The sequence below is a fragment of the Porites lutea genome, chromosome 3, assembly GCF_958299795.1.
Source record: "Porites lutea chromosome 3, jaPorLute2.1, whole genome shotgun sequence".
Taxonomy (NCBI): domain Eukaryota; kingdom Metazoa; phylum Cnidaria; class Anthozoa; order Scleractinia; family Poritidae; genus Porites; species Porites lutea.
In genome coordinates, this window is record NC_133203.1 from 24,233,526 (window position 1) to 24,255,174 (window position 21,649).

At 38.5% G+C, this 21,649-nt stretch overlaps 1 protein-coding gene across 1 annotated transcript; it reads right to left on the reverse strand.

Annotated features, from left to right (window-relative positions):
- Window positions 1–9,586: 9,586 nt before the first annotated feature.
- LOC140930745 (polypeptide N-acetylgalactosaminyltransferase 13-like) lies at window positions 9,587–20,938 on the reverse strand. The gene is made up of 8 exons (XM_073380453.1): window positions 19,743–20,938; window positions 16,994–17,163; window positions 15,679–16,051; window positions 14,614–14,731; window positions 12,318–12,638; window positions 11,468–11,566; window positions 11,178–11,309; window positions 9,587–10,267 (listed from the first exon to the last, which is right to left on the reverse strand). Exons 1-8 carry the CDS (start codon window positions 20,429–20,431, stop codon window positions 10,130–10,132), a joined length of 2,040 nt encoding a protein of 679 aa, XP_073236554.1. The 5' UTR covers window positions 20,432–20,938; the 3' UTR covers window positions 9,587–10,129.
- Window positions 20,939–21,649: the final 711 nt, after the last annotated feature.

Here is a 21,649-nt window from a genome sequence, read left to right on the forward strand (position 1 = left end):
ATTGCAAGTTAAGTATTCTATTTTATGCATGAATAATGTTGTTTTGTTGTGCTTTTTATTTATAAATCCAGGCTTCTGTCTTCAGTTTTGCCAGTCGATCCCGTGACACACATTGTGACAAACATGACTTTTTTTGTTATAATCTGCATTTATTGCCAGGCATGAAACCTGTAACTTCAAGCCCCCTAAGATATATTTGGCGATTATATGTGATTCTCAGGATATGATGCTGAAGCGAACATCAAAATCAGTGTCGCTGGGCATGCCAATTTCTTGCCTGGCATGCCAGGTATGCCAAACCAACTGGCTTCACCATAAGCTTCACCATCGGCATGCCCGGCATGCCAAACCAGAGGAGCAAAAACTGGGAATTAATTATCAACCCGGCGAGATATCTGGGACCAAAGTTTAGCTGGGTCAATTTTGGGCTGCGAGGGCATGAACCCATTTTTTCCATGCCTATGAGATGTTATTTCTAAGTACCAATGTTCCCTTGAATTTTGTCATGCCTAAATATATAAAATTTTCCCTCTCTCATTAATCCTCAGACTAGATGCGATTTTTACGCTCGCTAGGCATGTCCACCTGAAAATCATGCCCATACCCTTATTCAAAACAAAATGCTATCAAATTTTAGTTTCCAAGCCGTTCGAGCGAGTTCAATAAAATTGCGAAGATGGTCTCAAAATCCTCAAAACATGGTAAAACCCTGAAGCCATTTCAATGTCCATTTTCAGCGATCGTTATAACTTTTTTAAGTAAGCCTTTCATTGAAATGTGGTAGTTATCGAAAAGATCCAATTAAGTAAAACAACTACTTTTCAGTTGACATTTTCTAACAGAGCGGATGAAAAATCTTGTGTATTTGAAATAAACCCAACAAGTACTTTCGGGTGGAAAAATATCTATCACGACGGGGCTGAAGTTCTGCATAGATTCCTTGCACTATAAGGAATTTAAATCGGAATGGACAAAGGCGATTTGAAAGGTATAAGTTTATTTATACATTTAGCTTACATCGTTTATAAAAACATTCAGCCACATGTAGAAAAACGATCTACGTATGCACATTTCACACGATTAGAAGTTGAACACAGATTTATTATACAGATGACAATACTAATCCATTTTACAGATATACACACGATCGAGTAAAACAGGATATAATAAGAAGTTTGAAAATAAAAGGGAATCGAATATTGACTTTTAAACACAAGCTTAATTTACCATTTTCAAGTTGAAGTTTGCTTCTTCTTTTGGCTTCAGTCGTGGCTTTTTCAAGTCTCTGTTAGTTCGACCAGCTTCTTTCCACAGTTTTGCTGTTTGAAACAGATGCCCCTTCAGCGTACTGTGGTAAACGTATCAGACATAAGACTAATAATGTTTGAGGTGTTTTGGATGTATTGGAAACAGCTATAATCTTCAAATCAGCTGGAATCGCTGTATTTGCTGTGTTGATAACTGGGTATAGCTGAGCCGAGTTTTGCAGTAGGTATGACTGCTGCAGGTATGCCTTTGTGATGACAGCGCCACTGATGAGCCATAGCGATCCCCTCATTAAAGAAATAGATAAAGCATCTGCACTGTTAATGCTGACAGCAAGTGATATCTATCATTATGTCAGATGCGAAATTAATAATAGTAGATGAATTATATTTTTAACAGTGCTATAAATTGAACCAAAGGTAGTAGATTAGGTCTTAGGTTTAATCAGATTGATCAAAGCACACAAGGCACTGATTGACTGAAATAGCAACCGTACGGTGTTTACAAGAATCAAGTTCAAATGTCTCCCTTATATAATTAATAGCGTATATATTAATAAAAAATTGGAGCAAAGACGTTAAAATCTTTAATTACGTTTATGGTAATACATAGATCTTGTTTTAAATAAAAGTAAAAAGTCTGTCTCTTTCTTGTCTTTTTTTCCCTCAGGCACAGGTGATTATTAAGTGTGTTTGTACCTTTCAGTACTTTAGAAAACTATATCTCGTTATATATATATATAAAAAAAGGAAGTTAAAAATAGCCTGTACACAGACGTTGTCTTATTTTTTCTTTTTCCTTCTTTTTTTCGTCTATTTTCTTCTTCCCTCGCCCCTAACCCCTTGTGCTGACGGTCAACAAATCCCCCGCGGTCTTTTGTCACGCATGCTCAACGAACTTCGAAGAGAATATAGAGGGTTTGTGAACAGGTTAAGTTCAAAGTTCTCTGTAGTGTTTTCTTAAGCTCTCTTTTCAATTAACTACGTACTTCTGCCGCTGCTTTCGAATTTTTACAAGTTTAAATCGTCTAAGACTTTGTCTGAACATTGGCATTCTTAAACTGTAAATCAGTGGATTGACGCGGAATTGCACAGATGGTCATGAATTATCGTAAAGACATATTTCACAAATTGGGGAGAAATTTCTGGAGCAAACGTTAGGAACGAGAATAAAGCAATGCTTGAAAAAAGAAGGCAGCAGATGCTCCTGTCATAAGGAACAAAGCTTTGAAAAGTTTCCTTGTGTTTTCCTCAACAATTTGTCGCTGATGTGTTGTACCGATTGAGGAGTTGCTGCTTTTAAATTTTTCTCAAAAAGCCTTAAGTTTGAGATAAAGTATTCATATATGACGCTTCTTAATTATAAGTTAATGAAAGGTAATTTAAGCCTGTGCTTCTTTTGTGGAAGCGTGCGATGAGACCAAAGCATCATTGACGAACATTGCGCTTCCCTTGTTATGTTTCAGAATTCGCTGCTAACTAAGCAATTTTCCGATCGATTTAAAAATTTCAACCAATTTGTTTAAAAATTGCTTTAAGGTCTTCTATACTAGAGTAAACTCCCCAAATCCCCCTATCCTAGAGTAGCTGTGTACCTAGTCTAGATAAAATCTTCAACCAACTGATCAGTTTCCTGAAAAATGATACCCTATTCTAGAGCCAAACGCTCTGATTTATATACCCTATCCTAGAGTAAACTGCTTGAAAACCATAACCTTCACAGCGGCACATACCTATATAGCCCATATATGGCAGTACCCCCCCCGGGTTCTTAATCATTTGAAGCTATTGGATAAACAGTATTGGATATAAAATGATGTGATTTTTAAGCTTTATAAGTGCATTAAATGTTTACATTGATCGAAGGATAAATTCAGGCTTTAATGTAGCATTCAGTATTGTTAAAATTGCTTCCGTCTTCTTAGGAGTTAAATTACGAGGAGAAGATGGTTGAACAATTGTTGAACAATTGTTTTTTCGTGCCTGACATAAATTTCAGGCTTCTCCGTTAACTGTGTACCTTCTGGAAGGCCTCTGGAGTTTTATCCTATTTTTCAGTTGTCCTAGAGTTTTCCTAAATATCGGCATTCTAAAACTATATATTATTGGGTTGACAAGAGAATTGGACTGATTTAACATTACGAAAATGTATTTTGAAAAGCCAGCAAAAAGGTTTGGATGAAAACGACTGACAATGTAAAATGACATACTTGGAGCCCAAAGTACAATCGACGCAATGATAACAGCAAAGAAGGTCTTGGAAAGTTTAATGTTTTGTTCCACACATTGTCTGTTTTGGGCTATACTGATGTCGCGATTTCTGTTGTTGAGTCTTTTCCGGATTGAGAGATAAGAGACGCAGATCGTTGCCACTGAGAAATAAATCATAACTCCACCACTGACTTCACTATACTCAATTTTGATGGCATGATATAGGACTAAAAAGCCCAATGCACCTTGAGTAGCCCCAGCTAACCATACGATAACCACACTGTAGATGTAAACCTTGATGCTTGCTACTCGATGTCGGAGAGGCCAAATCAAAGCGAAGGCTCGTTCCAGAGAAATGAGTACAAGAAAATACACGGATAAACATGAAAAGGTGGAGTGAAGTATCAATGATATAGCATAGAAAGTATAGCAAATGATTTTGTTGAAACTTGTATGTCGCGGAAAGGCAAATACCCAAATCACGGTCAGTATTCCAGTGAATCCAACAAAAAGATCGGCAAATGCCAAGTTAATAGCAAGTAAAAATGTTCGTTTCAGCTTCTTGCGATGAATCCAGAAAACAAATGTAGTGAACATGTTGGCAATAAGAATGGCGACTGGCAGAACAATGAGAATACACAAAAACACTATGTCAGTGGTATCAAAGTCAACTGAGAGTAATGAATGACTTGAAATGAATGTTAGACTTGATTCTTTACTGGCAGGTTGAGAGACGGTAAGATTCGGTTTATACTTCATCTCCGATGGCGCTAATAGTTGTGAAGTAAAAAAAAATGTTGACTTGGACCTTGGAAGAGTTTTCCAAAAGAAGTAATTAATTTTTAATCGGGTTGTGCAATAGTCTTTTTTTTAATATCCGCTGTGTTATTGTCTATCCATTTGAAAACAAACATACCCATCAACAGGATACAAAAATACCTTAATTAATTCATCTTTCAAAAGATAATATTAAGTCTTTTTTTTTTTAATGGAATAACGAAAAGCATCGTAATATTATTAATTTCTTATGAAGTAGCACAAAAGTTTAGCCCGATAGCCCACTAAGAAAAAAAAACGAACAGCAATTTTAGTTTAAGATTCAATTACATATCACTTTTGAAAACAAACCTTGAGAATAATTTGAAATCGGTGAACTCAGGGTTCCCTTGATGACTTGCTTTTGTTGTAGAACATGTATACAGTGATTGGTGGATTCACAACATTTAGTGTGAGATTCAGGGTAGATAATGAAATTGAAGGCTTTCGACTGGAGTACTCTTATCAATCAATTTCTTGTTCCCTATCAAGTTGCCCTTATTTGAAAGATAAAGGTCCAAGCAAACACCTGGTTTGTAAGTAAATTTCCTGTGTATAATAAACATTGTAGTTTTTTTTGTTTATCTAGTAAATGGAACGAAGTCAATCCTCATATCTTCACTTTAACGAAATTTAATTAAAAATTAAAAAGTGATGATATTTTAAAGGAGATTTTGTAAGACATCAAAAAGGTTTCTTTTCGGGGAGAATATTTTATGAATTTTAGTACAATTTAACCTCAAATAAACCACAATAAATCATAGTAAATCTCTATGCTCCGGGGTCTGAAAGGTACAGTGTTTGTGTTAGCATATTTTGGTAGCACCGCATGCGCAGTGAATGGTTTGAACTCAGGAGTCATGTCAACCAACACAAGTAAAGTAAACACCTGCGAATAAGACTGAAGTCTGTTAAAATAGGTTCTTGGATTTTGGCGTACTTATTGGCAAAGTGTGATAGATCGTTGATTACCAGAAAAAACAAACTTGGGTTTGGTCGAAATACAGTATTTATTCATAATTCTAATTATCATAACCCTAACAAATACAAATTTATAAACATTAAATGTTCTTTTATACTTAAATTTACAAACTCAAAGTTACATTCCTTGATTATCATAATTTAACTGTAACCCACATATAATAATCTTTAATTTTCCTGGTGAGCGTAGTCCTGAATAGGACTGTTGTTAACAGTGGCTGATGTTTCGTCAACCTGTGCTGTAGCTATCTTCAGGGTCAGGGTTAGTTGATGGTATCCGAGGTCCCGATGTTATTGGTCGTTTGTCAGTTTAGCCGTGATGTTTTCGGCTGAGTGGTATAGTAGGGATGTTTTTCGGCGTTGTTTGAGGGGCAATCTCATTAATAGAGCGGTGTTACGAAATTGTTCAGGATTTTAATTTCACCCAATTTTTTGTGGCAGTCACTGCCACAGCCATCCCATAGTTCATTTTTGTTTCATTTTTGTTGCTCCGGGGTCTGAAAGGTACAGTGTTTGTGTTAGCATATTTTGGTAGCACCGCATTTTTGTTGTTTGTAAGGCCGTTCGATATAATGCTTGCGAGACATATTTGTTTGACAGGTAGCTCTGATTTAGTCATTTACAAGTAATTTCCAAAATTTCATAGCGATTAAGCAGGCGTATACCCCGAGGGTGGCAGCTTAATGGCGGTTCAACTGTATGTTTATATATGAATTCTGGTCTTACTAGTAAAAAGACGTCATCCTGCAATTTGCCTATTGGCATTATAAACAAAATGAATTAGCCATCCCAGAGACAGCCCCTTTCATTCAATTGAGGTGAAATGCATTAACGCAGATGACGCCATAGCCGGTTGTCGTTATCTCATAATCAAAATTCATTTTGCTCCACCATTTAGTCATTTCGCTCTTCCTCATACCTTTCTATCTTTCCTCCACCACTACCAACACCCCCATCACCTCCACCACCACCACCACCACCACAAATTTTCCTTTTTTTCTCTTCACAACTACCACGTTTCTCCCTCCACCGCTACTACCACCCCCACCACCACCACCACATTTCTACTGTTTTTCCGTCCACCGCCAATACCACTTTCTACTGTTTTTCTTCCTCTTCATTTGTATTTTAGGATCGATTTAGGGTCCATATGGGTACAATGAATAGTCCTCTAAACAAATGCGACGCAATTTTTTCAAAGCAGTATTTAGTTTCATGAATGTCATAAATAATAGACGACATGTCTATTATATATATCTTCTATTCGAAGAAGGCCGAAAGATGTACAAAGAAGAGAACTTTAATTGAGACGGTGATCTAAAAATAGATAGAGAACTTCCCTTATCTATCACAGTCTCAAAAATAAACATCTTGTCCACTTACTCAATACAGGCAATTTTACTCATAGAGCTAGGTGTACGATAGTGGATCTCGTTCCAAGTAACTTAAGCACAGTTCTTCTTTCTATAGTACTGAGCAAAGATTTCAGCTGCTCCGCTGAAAACGACGCCGGTGATGACGTGTACAGTCGAACGTCCACGTGCGACCACCTCCCATAAGCGACCACCTTCCCAAAACACCAAAAATAGTCTAAGTCAAAGCCTTATACCGGAACCTCTTGTTAACGACAACCTCCAGTAAGCGACCGCGACCGCGACCACTTTTTCGGCCTGACAGTTTTAGAATTCTCTATTGTTTTTAACTTCCGGTAAGCGACCACTTGACGGATGGTCTTATCTTTTGCGGGTGAAAATTGGATGACGGGACATCAGGCAAAGTGAAATAATCAAGGTGAATCTCTTCATGGCAGTGAGGTAGATGGTGAGTGCCTGGGAGGAAGTCGAGCCAGGTGTAATTGTTAAATGTTTTAAACATGTTGGCATGTACCCAGAAGAGAAGGACAACAGTTTCGAAGATGAGGATCCATTTGCTGGAGAGGATCTCCTAGACTTGGACGAGATGGTTAGGGAAGTTTCTGGAGACGCAACAATTGACACGTTGACGTATGTTACTGTTGTGGATTATGATTCTCCCCGCTACATGGCTCCTTTGGATAAATACTGATCCAAACTGGAGAAAAAACCTACGCGAAGAGATCATTGAGAAGCATACCTTCACGTTAGAGATCACTGAGATCAGAGTGACGGGGAAGAGAATTACATTCCTTCTTTTTAGACGGATTAAAAAGATAATTTTAACTTCGAAGCTGCAATTACAAAGCCTGTATTGATCGTTCGAGTCAGTTGGGATTTCTGCATCCCGCCGTCCCGGCGGTGCGTCTGTTGAGGGGAGTAAAAAGAAGAATGAGAGTAAAGTTTGGTCTAATTTGTACGGTGATTTGATTTACACAAAACCTGGTAAACCAGAGTTTTCTATTAGTGACAAAGTTAGAATTTCAAAGTATAAAAGACAAGTATTCGATAAGGGTTACACACCAAACTGACAAATTAAATGAAATCTGAATGAGATCGACGAAATCTGAAAAAAGTGCGAATTCACTTTTTAAATAACGTTTTCAGTTTGTTGCCATCCATAAGTTTTGCTTCCACAGCAGCGTGACGTAACGACTTCTCTCTATTGTCTGTAAAGGCAAATCTATTGGGTGGCAATTCGCATCAGCCGGCAGCAGACCATATTCTCGAGCGATTTGAGATTTTTGGTTCAATGGTTGATGGTTTAATTGTTCAATCTGTGATTGCAGCGTTGTGCAGTCAGCGGTTTAAGCAAGTGCTTAGCTGCCGCGCCCCTTTGTCTCTTAGGAGCAACCTGCCATTTTGTTTTGTTCTCGTGTGTGTAGAAATCGTAGTCCATCGGATGTTTACTGTCTTTTTAAACGGCCTAAATGGTTAGAACAGTTCAAGAAGTATTGTACGGAACATTTCTTTGGTTTATCTTTTTATTCTCGTTTAGTTATAGCGAGTATTCTTTTGTCACACACAGATTGTTATCTCGAGAATCAGGATTGTAATGCATCAGTCAATTCCAGCTGCCCCCAGCCCCACCCCCCCGGGCTACTGCGGGGCATTTGCCCGCCTTGTCAGTCTCGGGGGTGGGGAGTTTGCAAATTTTGCGCTGCCCGGGGGCTGGGCATTCGCCAACCCCAAGCTTTTGACACGCACGCGGTTTCCTATCAGAATACAACTGCACAAATGATTTTACTGGACAAAACTAGGGGATTGGCTCATTTGTCAAGGACGGGAAACAATTGAAGAGGTTTGTAAAGGCATGTTCTCGATTTTATGCGTGCATTTCTTCATTGCTTATCAAGCCAGAATTACAGGGAGATGGAGCTATCGACGTGAATCAACGGTTATTGAATCAAATTTCTGTTGAGTATTATTTCAAGAACATCCTTTCATATTTTTAAAACTATTCATAACAGTTAACTTTACAGCGCACTATAGACCTTGTCACGGTTTTCGACGCCATCTTGACGAGTAGGCAAACGCGTGAGAAATTACAGTGTTTGTATGAGAATCTAATGTCGAATAATTTCCGTAAAACGGCTGTTCTGAACAAAATATCAATTGTAAACTAAAGCTACAAAGCAAAGGATTGTCCTAAAAAAAATTGGGGGGCGTCCCTGTGCTTAAATTTCTCCAGAGGCTTTCTTTAGATTTTCCATATATTTGTCTGTAATTTTGCCAGGACTTTCTTACAGACAAATGTATAGAAAATTTTGAAAAATGGTTCTAGGTCTTCTAGTGCTTGTAACGCCCTCAAAATTTTTCAGGAGAATCCTTAGGAGTGAAGCTTGGTTTACAAATCATATTTTTTTCAGAACAGCCGTTCCAAGGAGATTATTCGACATTAGATTCTCATACAAACACTGTAATTTCTCACGCGCTTGCCTGATCATGAAGATGACCCATAAACTGGTGTCGTCACGGCTTAAATTCTTAATTAGAATAGTACTATTACAAAGGAAGACGTTAAATGAAACAAAAAATCGCTTGTTAAAATGTTTAAAAGGGCACTACTCGACTGGGCGCAGCTGGAATTGACTGTTACATAAGTTACATAAGTGAACGCACTGAACGGCATGTATATGTGCTGTACGTCTACCTGACCTGTGAATAAACAAATTTTGGGCTTTACGTTATTTTTTCGCAACTCTTCTCGTCGTGTGTGATGGGAGGCCAGCCACACAATCGATTGTTCGATGAAGAAACTGCCGTTGTTTTAGAATTTATTGAATTATTAAAATGAATTAGAAAATCATATTGAATCTTTAGCGAGTTATCTGAATGTAAGCATATTTGTCACTGTGATCGGTTCATTTTTTTATGAGTGTTTCATAATGCCAACAAGTCTAAGTTATTAACTTTAATTAAAAATTCATTTGTTCAACTGTTTGACGTGCTGTCTCTGTCCTATTCGCATCGCAACTAACGGCAGCATTTTCCTTCTCAATGAGAACTTCTAGTCTTAACTATATTAGCATGCACTACCCGTCTCGAATAGCTTTAGCTAGCTGCCGCCAGTGCATGCTTATTTTCAAACATTTTTGAAGTTATTTCCGCCTGAATATATTATATAACTGTTGACTTTCAATATATACAATAGTTTTAAATTAGTTTAAAAATATGCATTTCAAAAAATACCTACTCGTCACAATTTGACCTGACAGTTCGACGAAGCAAATTTCTCTTTCGTAAAATAAACAGCCGTGGTTTTTCTAAAACACTTAGAGAACACTTTCTTACAACTGTTAAATTGAACCCGGGCCTTTTGTATCCTAACTCCCTACTCCCTTTTGCCCGTATGCAAAGGGAGTGTGCATGAAGGGGAAATAGGGGGAATCTACTCGGCCTTGATGTTGATGAATAAGTCCCTGATAAGAATGAATAATTTTACTATGATGTCTGTTGTGAAAAAGTCCATTCTTGTTCACTTGATGAATTGCACTTTGCCATAACTACGTCCTCTCCGCCATTTCTAACTCCACCATTTTTGAGTTGTACGCAATCTCCTCCTCTGTTACGAAGCTTACCCTGAAATAAAACAAATAGCTATGTTCAGTTCTTAAACCTATTCACTAAAGTCAATGGTTCCAGACTATATCAGGAAACTAATGCCTTGTGTAGGCATCATAAGGTGTCCAAGGTCAGTTTGGAGCGTGAAAATAAGTCTTAACCAGGCTCCCCCGTCCCTTTAGCTCCTCATTTCTCATCTTGGTTCGTCTCTTTCCCCCCGTTCATCCTGTTATTCGCTCCTTTTTCCAGTTAAGGATCCTGGTAGCAGGCTACATCACTGGTTGTAGACTGGCACCGCCTTAACTAATTTGCACCGTTAGGGGATCACGCCATGAAAAGTGGTTGCCTAGATGAGGTCTAGTAGAATGAGAAATGTTTTAAAGTAGAACCCGTAAATGCTGGGAATCTAACAAGAGGTAGTCACACACGGGAGCTTTCAACTTTAGTGCCTTCACCTTCGGAGATGAGAGGCTTACGTTACGTTACGTTGCGTTACGTGAACGCAACATTAAGGTTAACGTTACGTTACGTGAACAGCGCAAAGACCCTTTGTATTTACAAGCGTAAATTACATAAATGACTGATCAAGGTTTTGGAGACTAAGAAGGTGTATGTTAGTATGAGTACCATTATTACCAGTTCAGTACGTGAACTCCTTATTCAGTTAAAGTGTTTTTTCCTTCCTTATATCTATAGGTGCTATCTTTTATTTATTTATTCGTTTATTTCATTTTATTTTTGCTTTCTCGTTACTTACGTATTTTTGCCGCTTTATAAGACAATAATTGTATTGTTGCCCACCTAGAATAGCTCCGCTAATTGTGGGTAACATAGACTTAACTCATTTGACAATGTAATAAACTGTTGTTGTTGTTGTTGCTTATGAAAGAGGTGATAGCACGTGGAGGTTCGATTGTATTCATCTTACCTCGACAACTGACCATTGCTTTGGACCATCATCACAAGAGACAAGTACCAAGCTAGTGCCAACTGCTTCAACGCAAAGTGAATCACCGGCTTGCTCAGCCTGTAGCTGGTTATTTTTGGTTAAGACAAAGTGCTGCAACGAAATATAGACATTGGTATTCACTCTAAGTAGAAATGCATTGCTGAACTCTTCAGGTTCGAACTTAAAATTGGGCCTACATTTCTGTTCACTAGCAGCAATAATTCGTCAAGGCAAACTAAAATCTACCACTATATAATTCGTAAAAATACCTGATTTCCTCCCATGCCATGACAGCGCGAGGCACCTAGTTTATCGCCAATCGACCTGGCCAAGGTGTCAAGACAGAAACCGGAACTGGGATTTCGAACCTATACAAAAAATGGACGACGTGTGAGAAACATTACGACCACAGGCAAAGTATAATAATCTACGATTAAGAAAATGCGAAACTGGGAAGAAGCAAAAAATGAATAAATGATAATGATAGTGATAATAATGATGAAGATGATGATGATGAAGATGAAGATGATGATGATGATGATGACGATGATAGTAATGATAATGATGATGAAAATGAAAATGATGATGATAATGAAAATGATAATGATGATGATGATATTGACAATGACAATGATAATGATGATGATGATATTGACAATGACAATGATAATGATGATGAAGATGATGATAATGAAAATGATGATGACAATAATAATGATAATGATGATGATGATGATGAAAATGATAATGCTGATGATAACGATAATTACATTGATAACGATGATGATAATGATAATAATGATGATCATCATGATGATGATCATGATGTTGATGATGATGATAATAATAGTGATAATCACAAATTAATGATAAGGCTAATATAACAGATGAGTTCAATACGTTGCAAAGGCTGGTAAGGTTTAAAAAAGACGGCATATTTGCCATCGTTTTGGAAATAGGAGAGGCCTGGGGGTGGAGGGGGGTGGGAATTCGCATCAGTTGTTTTTGCGACATAGAAGATCGCTTGTCTCAAAGTTGTTCTCGAATTATAAATTTCCTTCTTGTCTTCACAAAGCGTTATTTACTATAGCTCATGCAAAGAATAAACTGTTTCTTTACCTCTCCAAATGCCACGTAATCGGTGTCAGGGATCGTTTGCTCTGGATAGATGTTTTCTAAGTACCACTTGAAGCTTTTACACTTAAGTCGCCTCCGAAGTTCTAACCTCGGTGTCAAATCTCCATGACTTACTTGTTGCAGGTCTGGCCTCTTCAAGAACACGTATCTCTTATAGTCATCCATCCACACGTGAACAACTCGTGCAAGATTCACAGTTACCTCGTGATAACCACCTGGAAACTTGTATGGAAAACGAGAGCGAAACACGTGGCCGACACGTGAACACGGGATGATTTCCAATTTTCCCCCACACTGCCATATCTAGACAAATTTAGTACCATACAGGGGTTAAAAAGTATCCATTCACTTGCCTTTGCACAAAACCTGCCATGAGGATACCATATCAAAGCAAGTATAAAACACATCAGTCATACAATGAAAAATTTGTTAAGAATGAGACGAAGGAACGACTTTTTGAGTCGTTTTTGTTGGGTGCTGTGTTAATTATTTTACCAACTTCGATAAATGCTTAAATTATATCGGAGCTCTGCGCGAACCCTCTTTGTAAAAGAACAAAAACTATCCAAATATCTACAGAAATCTGGTAACCAATAGCCTGAATTTTAGACGATTACTTCGCGTCGTTTTTACTCTGTTGCTGAGGGAGTAAAAACGACTCGAAGCAATCGTCTGAAATTCAGGCTAGGTAACCAATCGATGCAAAATTATTTGTTATCACGTAACCGTACGAGCCGACCGTCCGTGCGCTCCTTTTCACGAATGTAAAATGTCACACTTTCGCAGACTTACAAAGAAGCCTTATAGAAATGAGAACATGATGCTACAGCTATATATTTTATAGAGCATACTCGTCAAATGACAGCTGACAAAATGGGGCATCTGCTTGCCTAAACCACATGACGGCATCGCGGGCAGCTTAAGTTTACTTTCTATGGAGATCGGTATTTCTTTAACTTAACCGTTGACAGGCTAATAATTTTTCATTGAATCAGGGCCTCGATTTCAGTTTTTGTTTAAAAAAAAAAAAAAATGCGCCAAAGGCATTTATGTTGATTTTAATGTTTCCAGTAAATGGGTAGTATTCAGCAGGAGCTCCGCTTGTTGGCGAAAGTTACAGATCACTGCTAAGCCCTCCTCCTCCTCCTCCTCCACTTCTTTAGAGCGGAGACCCATACCCAAGAAAATTTGGTAATCTATCCATCCGAGAAATTTTGGTAATCACGTGACCGTACGCCTGTTTGTCCACACCACAGGGAAACCAATGTGAAATGTCAAACTTTCTAGCTAGTGTGGGAGCCTGTAACCTCTGTTTAACTTGACAATAGACATCCATATTATGGTCAATTGACAGCTGTCAAAATAGGGTATCTGCTTACCATAGTAACATGAACGTATCGCGGGCTTAGATGTCAAAAATTAAGTTTAGCTTAGAGGATTCCTTTTGTAATGGTTCAAGTCCATTGTCTGAAGTAAACTTAGAATGCATAAACGGGAGCTTCGCTTTTAGCTCTAGCTAAATCTATACATGAGTATGTGAAGAGAGTCATTTCTTTCATGTTTCCAATATTACTCAGAACTTAACAACGTCTAATGTATTAATTCATTAATTTATCTCTTAATTAGCAATTAATGAATGAGGCTGAGTAGGATATGAAGAATTAAGCAGATATCGTCGGGTGTTTATCCACCTCGGCCTTCGGCTTCGGGAGATAACACCCTCCTCGATCTGCTTAATTCTTCATATCCTACGAAAGCCGAATTCATTAATTGCCTTATTATTCATTCAAAATGATTCCTAGTTTAAAAACATAGCTGCAACATGCTTACCTGCACCAATGTCAAGTTCATCTTCTATAGTGTACGTTTAGGTTTGTCCAGCCCCGCAAATATTCTCCAAATAGCAGATTTCGCCCTCCGAGTTGTCTTCTTGCTGTTTTTGCCATGCTTTAAGCTATTATTTTGCCTAGTTCCAGCTGTAGTTCTTACTCTTCAAACGAGTGAAAAGTCCGCCATTTTTTTTTCACAACCAAAACAACTCAACCTCGCCCCAGGTCTTCTCGGTAACGGTGCCTTAACCTGCAGCGGCTGCATTTTTGACATCATCAGTATGAATTATGCGTGTGCTTTTCGCCAATCAGAATAGGGGAAATATTTTGAATGAATAATAATGAATGATATAGGATTTCGTTTGAAGCACGCGTCCTGTAATATAATGGGTTTACTGATTAGAACTTTTACCACAGGAGAATTCTTACATCGATCAGTACCTACTCACCCGAAAAGACATCTCTAAGTTTTCTCCTCCCCAAACATCCATTCCTTCGTCGTAAGAACCGGAATCATAGAAGTACTTGCGATCTATTGAAAACAGACCTCCTGCCATTGTGGGCGTTCTACAATGGTAAGGTACTAAGCAATTAAAACATCATTATTTTAATCTAATTCGGCAGTTACTTATAAAACATTAGGGATGGAGTTACCCTTTTTGCGTAAAAGGGGAATTGAGGAAGAAGGAACACTACCACATCAGTTAATACCTCTACAGGTTGTCGAAAATTGACCCGAAAGCTAAGGCCCGTTTTAAACGTCGTCCTACTGCCGTGCCGAACTCAATTGATTGAAAAAATTCGACTTTAGCACGGCAGTAGCGCGCCGTTTGAAACCAAGTCGTGCTACTGCCGTATAGCACGGCAAGCCTTGCCTACCGCCGTGCCGAACTCAATTCATAATTATAAATACATTAGAATATATTTAAAAGTTTGCTAAACCGTTTCTTTATTTTTGTGTTTTGTTTTTGGCAACAGCCGTTCCATTCGACTGTCATTGTGTGAATTAAATTCGACGTCTGAAACCAAGTCGTGCTAATGTCGTGCTGCAGTCGAGCTACAGTCGAGCCAGCTTAGAACGGCAGTAGCACGACGTTTGATACAGGCCTAAGGTTGGGAAGGCATTTTAAGGTAGACTTGAATAATACTGCATACCGCTATTAGAGGATCAAAATAACTGATAGACGGTAAAGTCCTGCTCCATGCATCTCCATCATTTAAGATTGACAATGATCTCATTACGATGGGAGCTATATTATGGATTGTAAACCCAAATTTGGAATAAGATTTCGAGTAAGATCTAAAATTCGAACTCGACTCCATAGGAACTTCCTTTTTATCAATCTCCTCGACCGAACAAGCAGGCGCACATTCATTCCCCTCCCACAAGTAGAGACAAAGTAAAGAGCCAAACGCCATGGCTTTGCAATGGAAGGCGATTCCATGTGTCCTCGACTTTCGCCTGCGTGTCTTGCGCCCTCGACTATTTCCAAAGCTGACACAATAACACTAACCTGATAGGATCACTCGCTTCTCTTCGCTGATTTCGGACACTAAACGGTAACGAATGCCAATTAAACTGCATATCCCAACTGAAGCCACCGATCACTTCAGCGGGTGTCCCTGAATACGAAAAGTCAGATGAACTTATAATGTCAATAACAGGAACTGCTACGGTGGTGGGATCTTGCCTGATCCGATCCAGCAATGGTTCTAACCAGTTTACGTTAGCTTCGCAGTGCGCATCAAGGAACGTTAATACTTGGGCCTTTGCTGCTTTAGCTCCTAACAAACGAGCTCGTATTAGCCCCTCTCTCTTTGTGGTCCTTAGAATACGAACTTTGCCTAGCTGTGCTACGTAATCTTCTAATGGCTTTTTCAGATGATCTGAGGAGAGACATGTGTTATATCAATGTACAATCAGGAGAAATGCATGGCATTTTCAGAAAAAAAAAAAACAAGAATATGCAAATATACATCTATTGCTGGTTGAGTATCATCTAATTTTTGGAGAAATATCTGCAAGCAAAATAAACATCTTTTCATTCTCTGAAACTGCCCTGAGAAACAAGTTAATGTCTATGAGCAGAGAAGGTTGTTAAAAATTTTGAACAAACAGTACAGCAATTATTGAATTTGCTTTTCGTATGATATGAAGAATTATGCAGATATCGGCCTTCAGCTTCAGCGAATACATGTAACAGCCCCCCGATCTGCATAATTATTCATATCATACTCAGGCTCCTGAAATAAGTGTTAAACATTCATCCCCCAAATAGGGATTTTGGTTCACGTAAACGCCGTTTACATGTAGATGGAAAGCTAAAACGGATATAAAATTTTCCTTTTTCAAAAATATACGGATACGTGTGGACCGGGCTTGAATCCTTACTAAACAGAGAAACACCTCTTCAAAGTTCTAAAGAGTTGCGCACAGGCGAGAACAATAAGAGCACGTACTTTCAGTCTTCGCGGACTGCGTGACGTGATTAGACACTGCTAGCAGTATAAGAGACATTGAGGTTATAAGACGGGAACGACTTCGAGAACGAGATTTTCTCAATACTTCGTAGTGCGCGTACGTGAACCGGCTCCATTTTGGCGGGTAAACGCTTATTCATGTCGTCATTCTACGACGGATTTTAGCGAAAATGTCGTAGTGGTGGAAACAGGGTATCAAATGTTAGAATTCTATGGAAAAAAAGGGAACAAAAGAAGCTTTCCGGGGTGTCAATTCTTAGAGAATACGCGAAAAATAATAATCAAATCTCGTCCCAGTAGTCATCCCCGCCCTGGAATGTAAAGGTTTGTATTATTTTCAAAGCTCACCGAATGTGCTGAAATCGTCAATCAGTATAATCTCTTGCAAGAGTTGCGGCGGTGAGCGGAGTAACACAGTGTGAACTGTACGCAGCAAGGTCGACCACGCCTCGTTATGGAAACAGATTATTACACTGGTTGTAGGCAGGTCCGACACAGGATACGATTTTGCATCACACCTGACGAGAAAATACGCTTACTTATTGTTTTTGCTACCAAGGACTACGTTAACTTATCAGAGAATTAAGAGGCCCCGTCCACTTTAATGCGTTTTCGTTTACACATTTCAGTTTTCTGTAATCAATTTTGCCTTATCGCGTTCGTCAGAACGCATACTATAATCTGGTGTTCCTGTGGCACAAAGGCAGAAATTTTCGACCAATCACGGGCGACTGCCGATCAGACGCCGCTATTAATTTTACCAGGGACATCTCGGCCGGGAACTAGACTCCTTTTGACTCGATTGACGAACCTGGATCCGTGATCAATGATTACCTCGAGTTTTATTACCTTAAGTTTGTCTTCATCTTTCCCCCGCCTCGATTAGCTTTTTATGCTATTAGCGGTGGGAAAGTTTTTATTTTCCGATTTCATATACATGTAATTAATTAACTGAGAGTGTAATTACTGTTGTATCTGAACTATGTGAAATAAGTTGTTGTTTGTTGTTGTTGATGCGATTAAGGCCTTCCGCGTCCACACCAATTACGCTGAGCGTTCCATCGAAAACGCCTCGATTTGAAAACGCTCTTGAAAGTAAATCAAAACAAAAATGCATGCATATCGTATAAGTGTGAATGGTCGAAAACGCATCAAAATGAAAATGATGACGGCATATATATTTATCACGTGAAGTGTAAAATATCACATGCAGGCGCGTGTGTTTGTAACATGCTTATAGAGTTCAGCTTACGCCACGAAGTGCTTAGACCATTTTCGATATATTAAAATTCTTACTTGGCTTCGAGGCTTGGGGAAATAAAACAAAAGAAATGTATTCCCGCCAATCCTCTATCAAGCACCCCCCCCCTCTAAAATAAGCCCCCTCCCTTTAATAAGCCCCCCCGCCCCCTTTTCAGGGGAAGAAAGTTAATAAGCCCCCTCCTCTCTGTTTACCCTCCCTCCCTCCCCTGCCATTATTCTTCTTCATAAATGATAGACTGTATTAATCAATCACTACTGTAAAACTTCTTGCGGACTGATCCGGGATGGTTCATTTACCAACTGTGTGCCGCAATTGCTACGACAGTTACCTGACTTTACAATAACACTTTGCGGCAAACCAATATCATCGACACCTGTAAGAAAGGATCTTGGAGTGTTTTTAGATCAGTGCCTCTCGTATGATGAACACATACGTAAAACTGTTGCTAGTTGTATAAACAAACTGATCCAGATCAATAGAATTAAGCATGTACATGATAAGGAAACACTTTTTTAAATCATTAATAGCTTTGTTTTTAGCAGGCTGTTTTATTGCTCCTCAGTTTGGAGCAATACCTCGGCAACTAACATCCATAAGCTTCAGCTTGTTTAACATTTTGCAGCTAGGATTATCTTGATACTTCGCAAATATGACCATATCTCTGCATGCCTAAGATCACTTTGATGACCAAGTGTCAAACAAAGACTTATGGTCAATGATGCAGTTATGATGCATAAATGTCTCAAAAGTCTGTCACCTAGTTACTTGTCAGATAAATTCATGTTCAACTCGAGCTATTGTCCATGATAGACAGACAAGATATAGAGGTGGCCTCAATATTCCATCTTGTAGAATCAATGCTGGCCAACGCGCTTTTTGTTACCGTGGTGTGAAAATATGGAATAATTTAAGTAAAGACTTAAGGGAAATGATAAATACTAAAGTTTTAAAGAAACGTCTAATTAATGAACTGATTTGTAACATGAACTAGATTAGATGTTGAAATTTGTACAAAGTTACTATTTAGTTATCGTTGTACATAGTTTTTTTAAGTTATTTAATTAAATAATTACAGTAATTTATTCATCCATTTGATTTATTTAATTTAATTTTAACTAACTGATGCTGAAAAGCCCTTTTTAGGGATGCTCAATAAAGTGTATGTATGTGTATGTATGTAACTGGAGTTCGTATAGGATTCTGATCCTCGGCTGCATTACCTAAAACTTCTTTGTACTTGAGCTTTTCCACTTTGTATTCTAGTTTTTTATGGAGAACTGATACCATCGTCGTTTCTAAATTAAATAAGACCCCCGTCTCTATTAAGCCCCCCTCCCCCCTCCCCCCTCAAATGGGCTTAAAATAAATAAGCCCCCCTGGGGGCGTGATAGAGGATTTACGGTATTTTTTTGCTGAGCATCAAGATGAGTTCTTTTATTTTATTCCCCAAGCCTCGGGGCTAAGTAGGATTTTAATGTATCGAAAATGGTCTATTCTATCGTTTTCGAACGTTTAAGTGTGGACAGTCGGAAACGCATCCAGAACGGTGGTGTGGACGCGAATTGTTTTCGATGGCTTTGATCTCTGTGCTCTTTGTATGTACTACACGACTTAAAGAATGCGATGTGCTTATAGTGACAACATGAAACTACACATATCGTTATAACTTAGAAGCTGCATACAATGAATTATCTCAGAAAAAAATGTTGATGTTTTCGGTCCTCCTTCAAGGAAGAGAGCCCTGTGGTTCGATTCTTGTTCTTCGCATTTTGGGTGGTCTTTGACTGTAGTTAAGTTAGTTACAAATCATGTGAAACAAAAATATAAACTTACCCAGCACTTCTTGTATCTGGAATGGAACGCACGAGTGAAATCCTCTGACTTGCATATTCATTGAAGGCATATTTACTGTAACCTTCCTTTTCTTTCTTTTTTTCTGACCCTTCAAAAACTACCGCTCTCCCACCTTCTCCAAGACCGTTCGGGTCGCGAGCATTAACGTCGGGAATTGTCGGGATGCGTTCCGCGTCCTTCGAGTCCTCGATATGTTTCCTCGGTTGTATCTTGACCGCTGTAATCTGCTTTTTCTTGGCCATTTTAGGTTCCTTTCTAATAGACTTCGATTCTTTTTTTCGGCTTAATTGCTGTTTATTCAAAGAAATTATTTTATTGTCACTTTTAAGTCCTTTTTTCATCATACTAATGTCGTGATCTCGTTTGTTCTCTGTAATCTCCTTGTTTATAGTATCAAGTTCCTCTGGCAGTTCTTCGCCGTTTTTATGATTACCTCGTGTCACACTAGCCTCGAGCTCCTGACCTTTATTTGCATCATCTAATTGCTTGTCAAATCCTCGATGAATTTTTTTATTTTCGTGTCTAAATAACAGTACACTTTTACGATCATTTGAACCAATATTTCCTTGATATGAAATAATAATCAACGTGTTAAACACGAACCAAAAGATAGACGTGAGTAAAACAACCACGATCACTTGACGCGGCTGGTGAACTGAAAAGGCCATCGCGAAAATTCAACGGCGGATGAAAAACGCTAAAAATAAAACAATTGTATGATAACTTCCCTGTATCTTTGCTTAGAACTGAAACATCAGCAACTTCCGTTGTGATTTCTCGGTTGATGAAGCCCGTAGCTTGGGTCGACGATCGTAGATTGTATTAGTGAGACAAAACAATTCAATTGAGTCATCTTGCCCGCTTTCTTTCCAGTCCTATTTGTAGCTTCGGCGTCCAAGATCCATTGTTGTCAAGTAGATATCTGCAGCGATTTGTAGAAACCCTTCGCAACGAAAGTTGTTTTCTCAAACGATTTTCTGTGTTGACCTTAATACCGCTTTGAGGAGCGTGGAACACGTTACAACAATAGCGTGGTATTGTATTCAAAATCTATTAACAAGCCTTTTAGGTCGATCCCGTCTTAGATTTGTCAGCTGGGATAGCACTTTTGTTCTAGTGTCCAATTCACAGAAATAAGATAAACATATTTTTTTTTCTACAATTAATGCGAATTTGCATACGAGCAGATAAACACGACACAAAATATTGGCAACTTTATTACATTTCCATCTCAAAACATCATGTCTCCCTAGCAAAACATTATTACAGAAATTTGATTCCTCTTTGCTGAATATCCGGTAAAAAAAATAAATTTAAGTGTTTGGCTCGTTATATTGTTTTGTGCTTTTTGTGGTAGGACGTGAGTCAACTTTATGGCTAACCTTGTTGTAATATCGCCGGATCGCTGGATTAATTTGAATTTCTGACTCGCAACCCAAACTCGGCAATATAAAGAAGGCAAAAATTGAGAAAACCGGAAAGAGAAAGAAACACAAAAACAAAAACAGCTCGGTAAAACAGACAATTCTTTCCAGCTTCAGTCTGTTTCAGTTTTTAAGAACCATATAGATTAATTTTTCTTTTTTGTGAAGATAACTGGGCTAATCATAAACTTCTGGTATTACTGATTCAGGGTCAACTTTTTCGGTTTAAAAGGATGCCCCAAACCAGCGAGCAAGAATTGTAGCAACTAGTTAAGAAACATTTTACTTTTTAGCTCAGTGATTTCTTCCGGATTGTCGACCACAGTAGTGCTTTATCGCCATGGTCAATTAGGTGCTGAGGTCACAGAAACGTTTGCTTTTCGTATCAAAACTTTCATTGTCATTAAGACTGCTAGTGAAAATTCTCCTTCCTGGTTGAAAGGCAATCCTATTTCACGGTGG

Coding starts and splice junctions, on each gene's coding strand:
- LOC140930745 (XM_073380453.1), bottom strand. CDS start 20,431: ATGGCCTTTTCAGTTCACCAGCCGCGTCAAGTGATCGTGGTTGTTTTA. Junction 14,732..15,678: donor GAAGCGAGTGATCCTATCAG/GTTAGTGTTATT, acceptor TTACCATTGTAG/AACGCCCACAATGGCAGGAG. Junction 10,268..11,177: donor AGCAATGGTCAGTTGTCGAG/GTAAGATGAATA, acceptor GTTTTATTTCAG/GGTAAGCTTCGTAACAGAGG.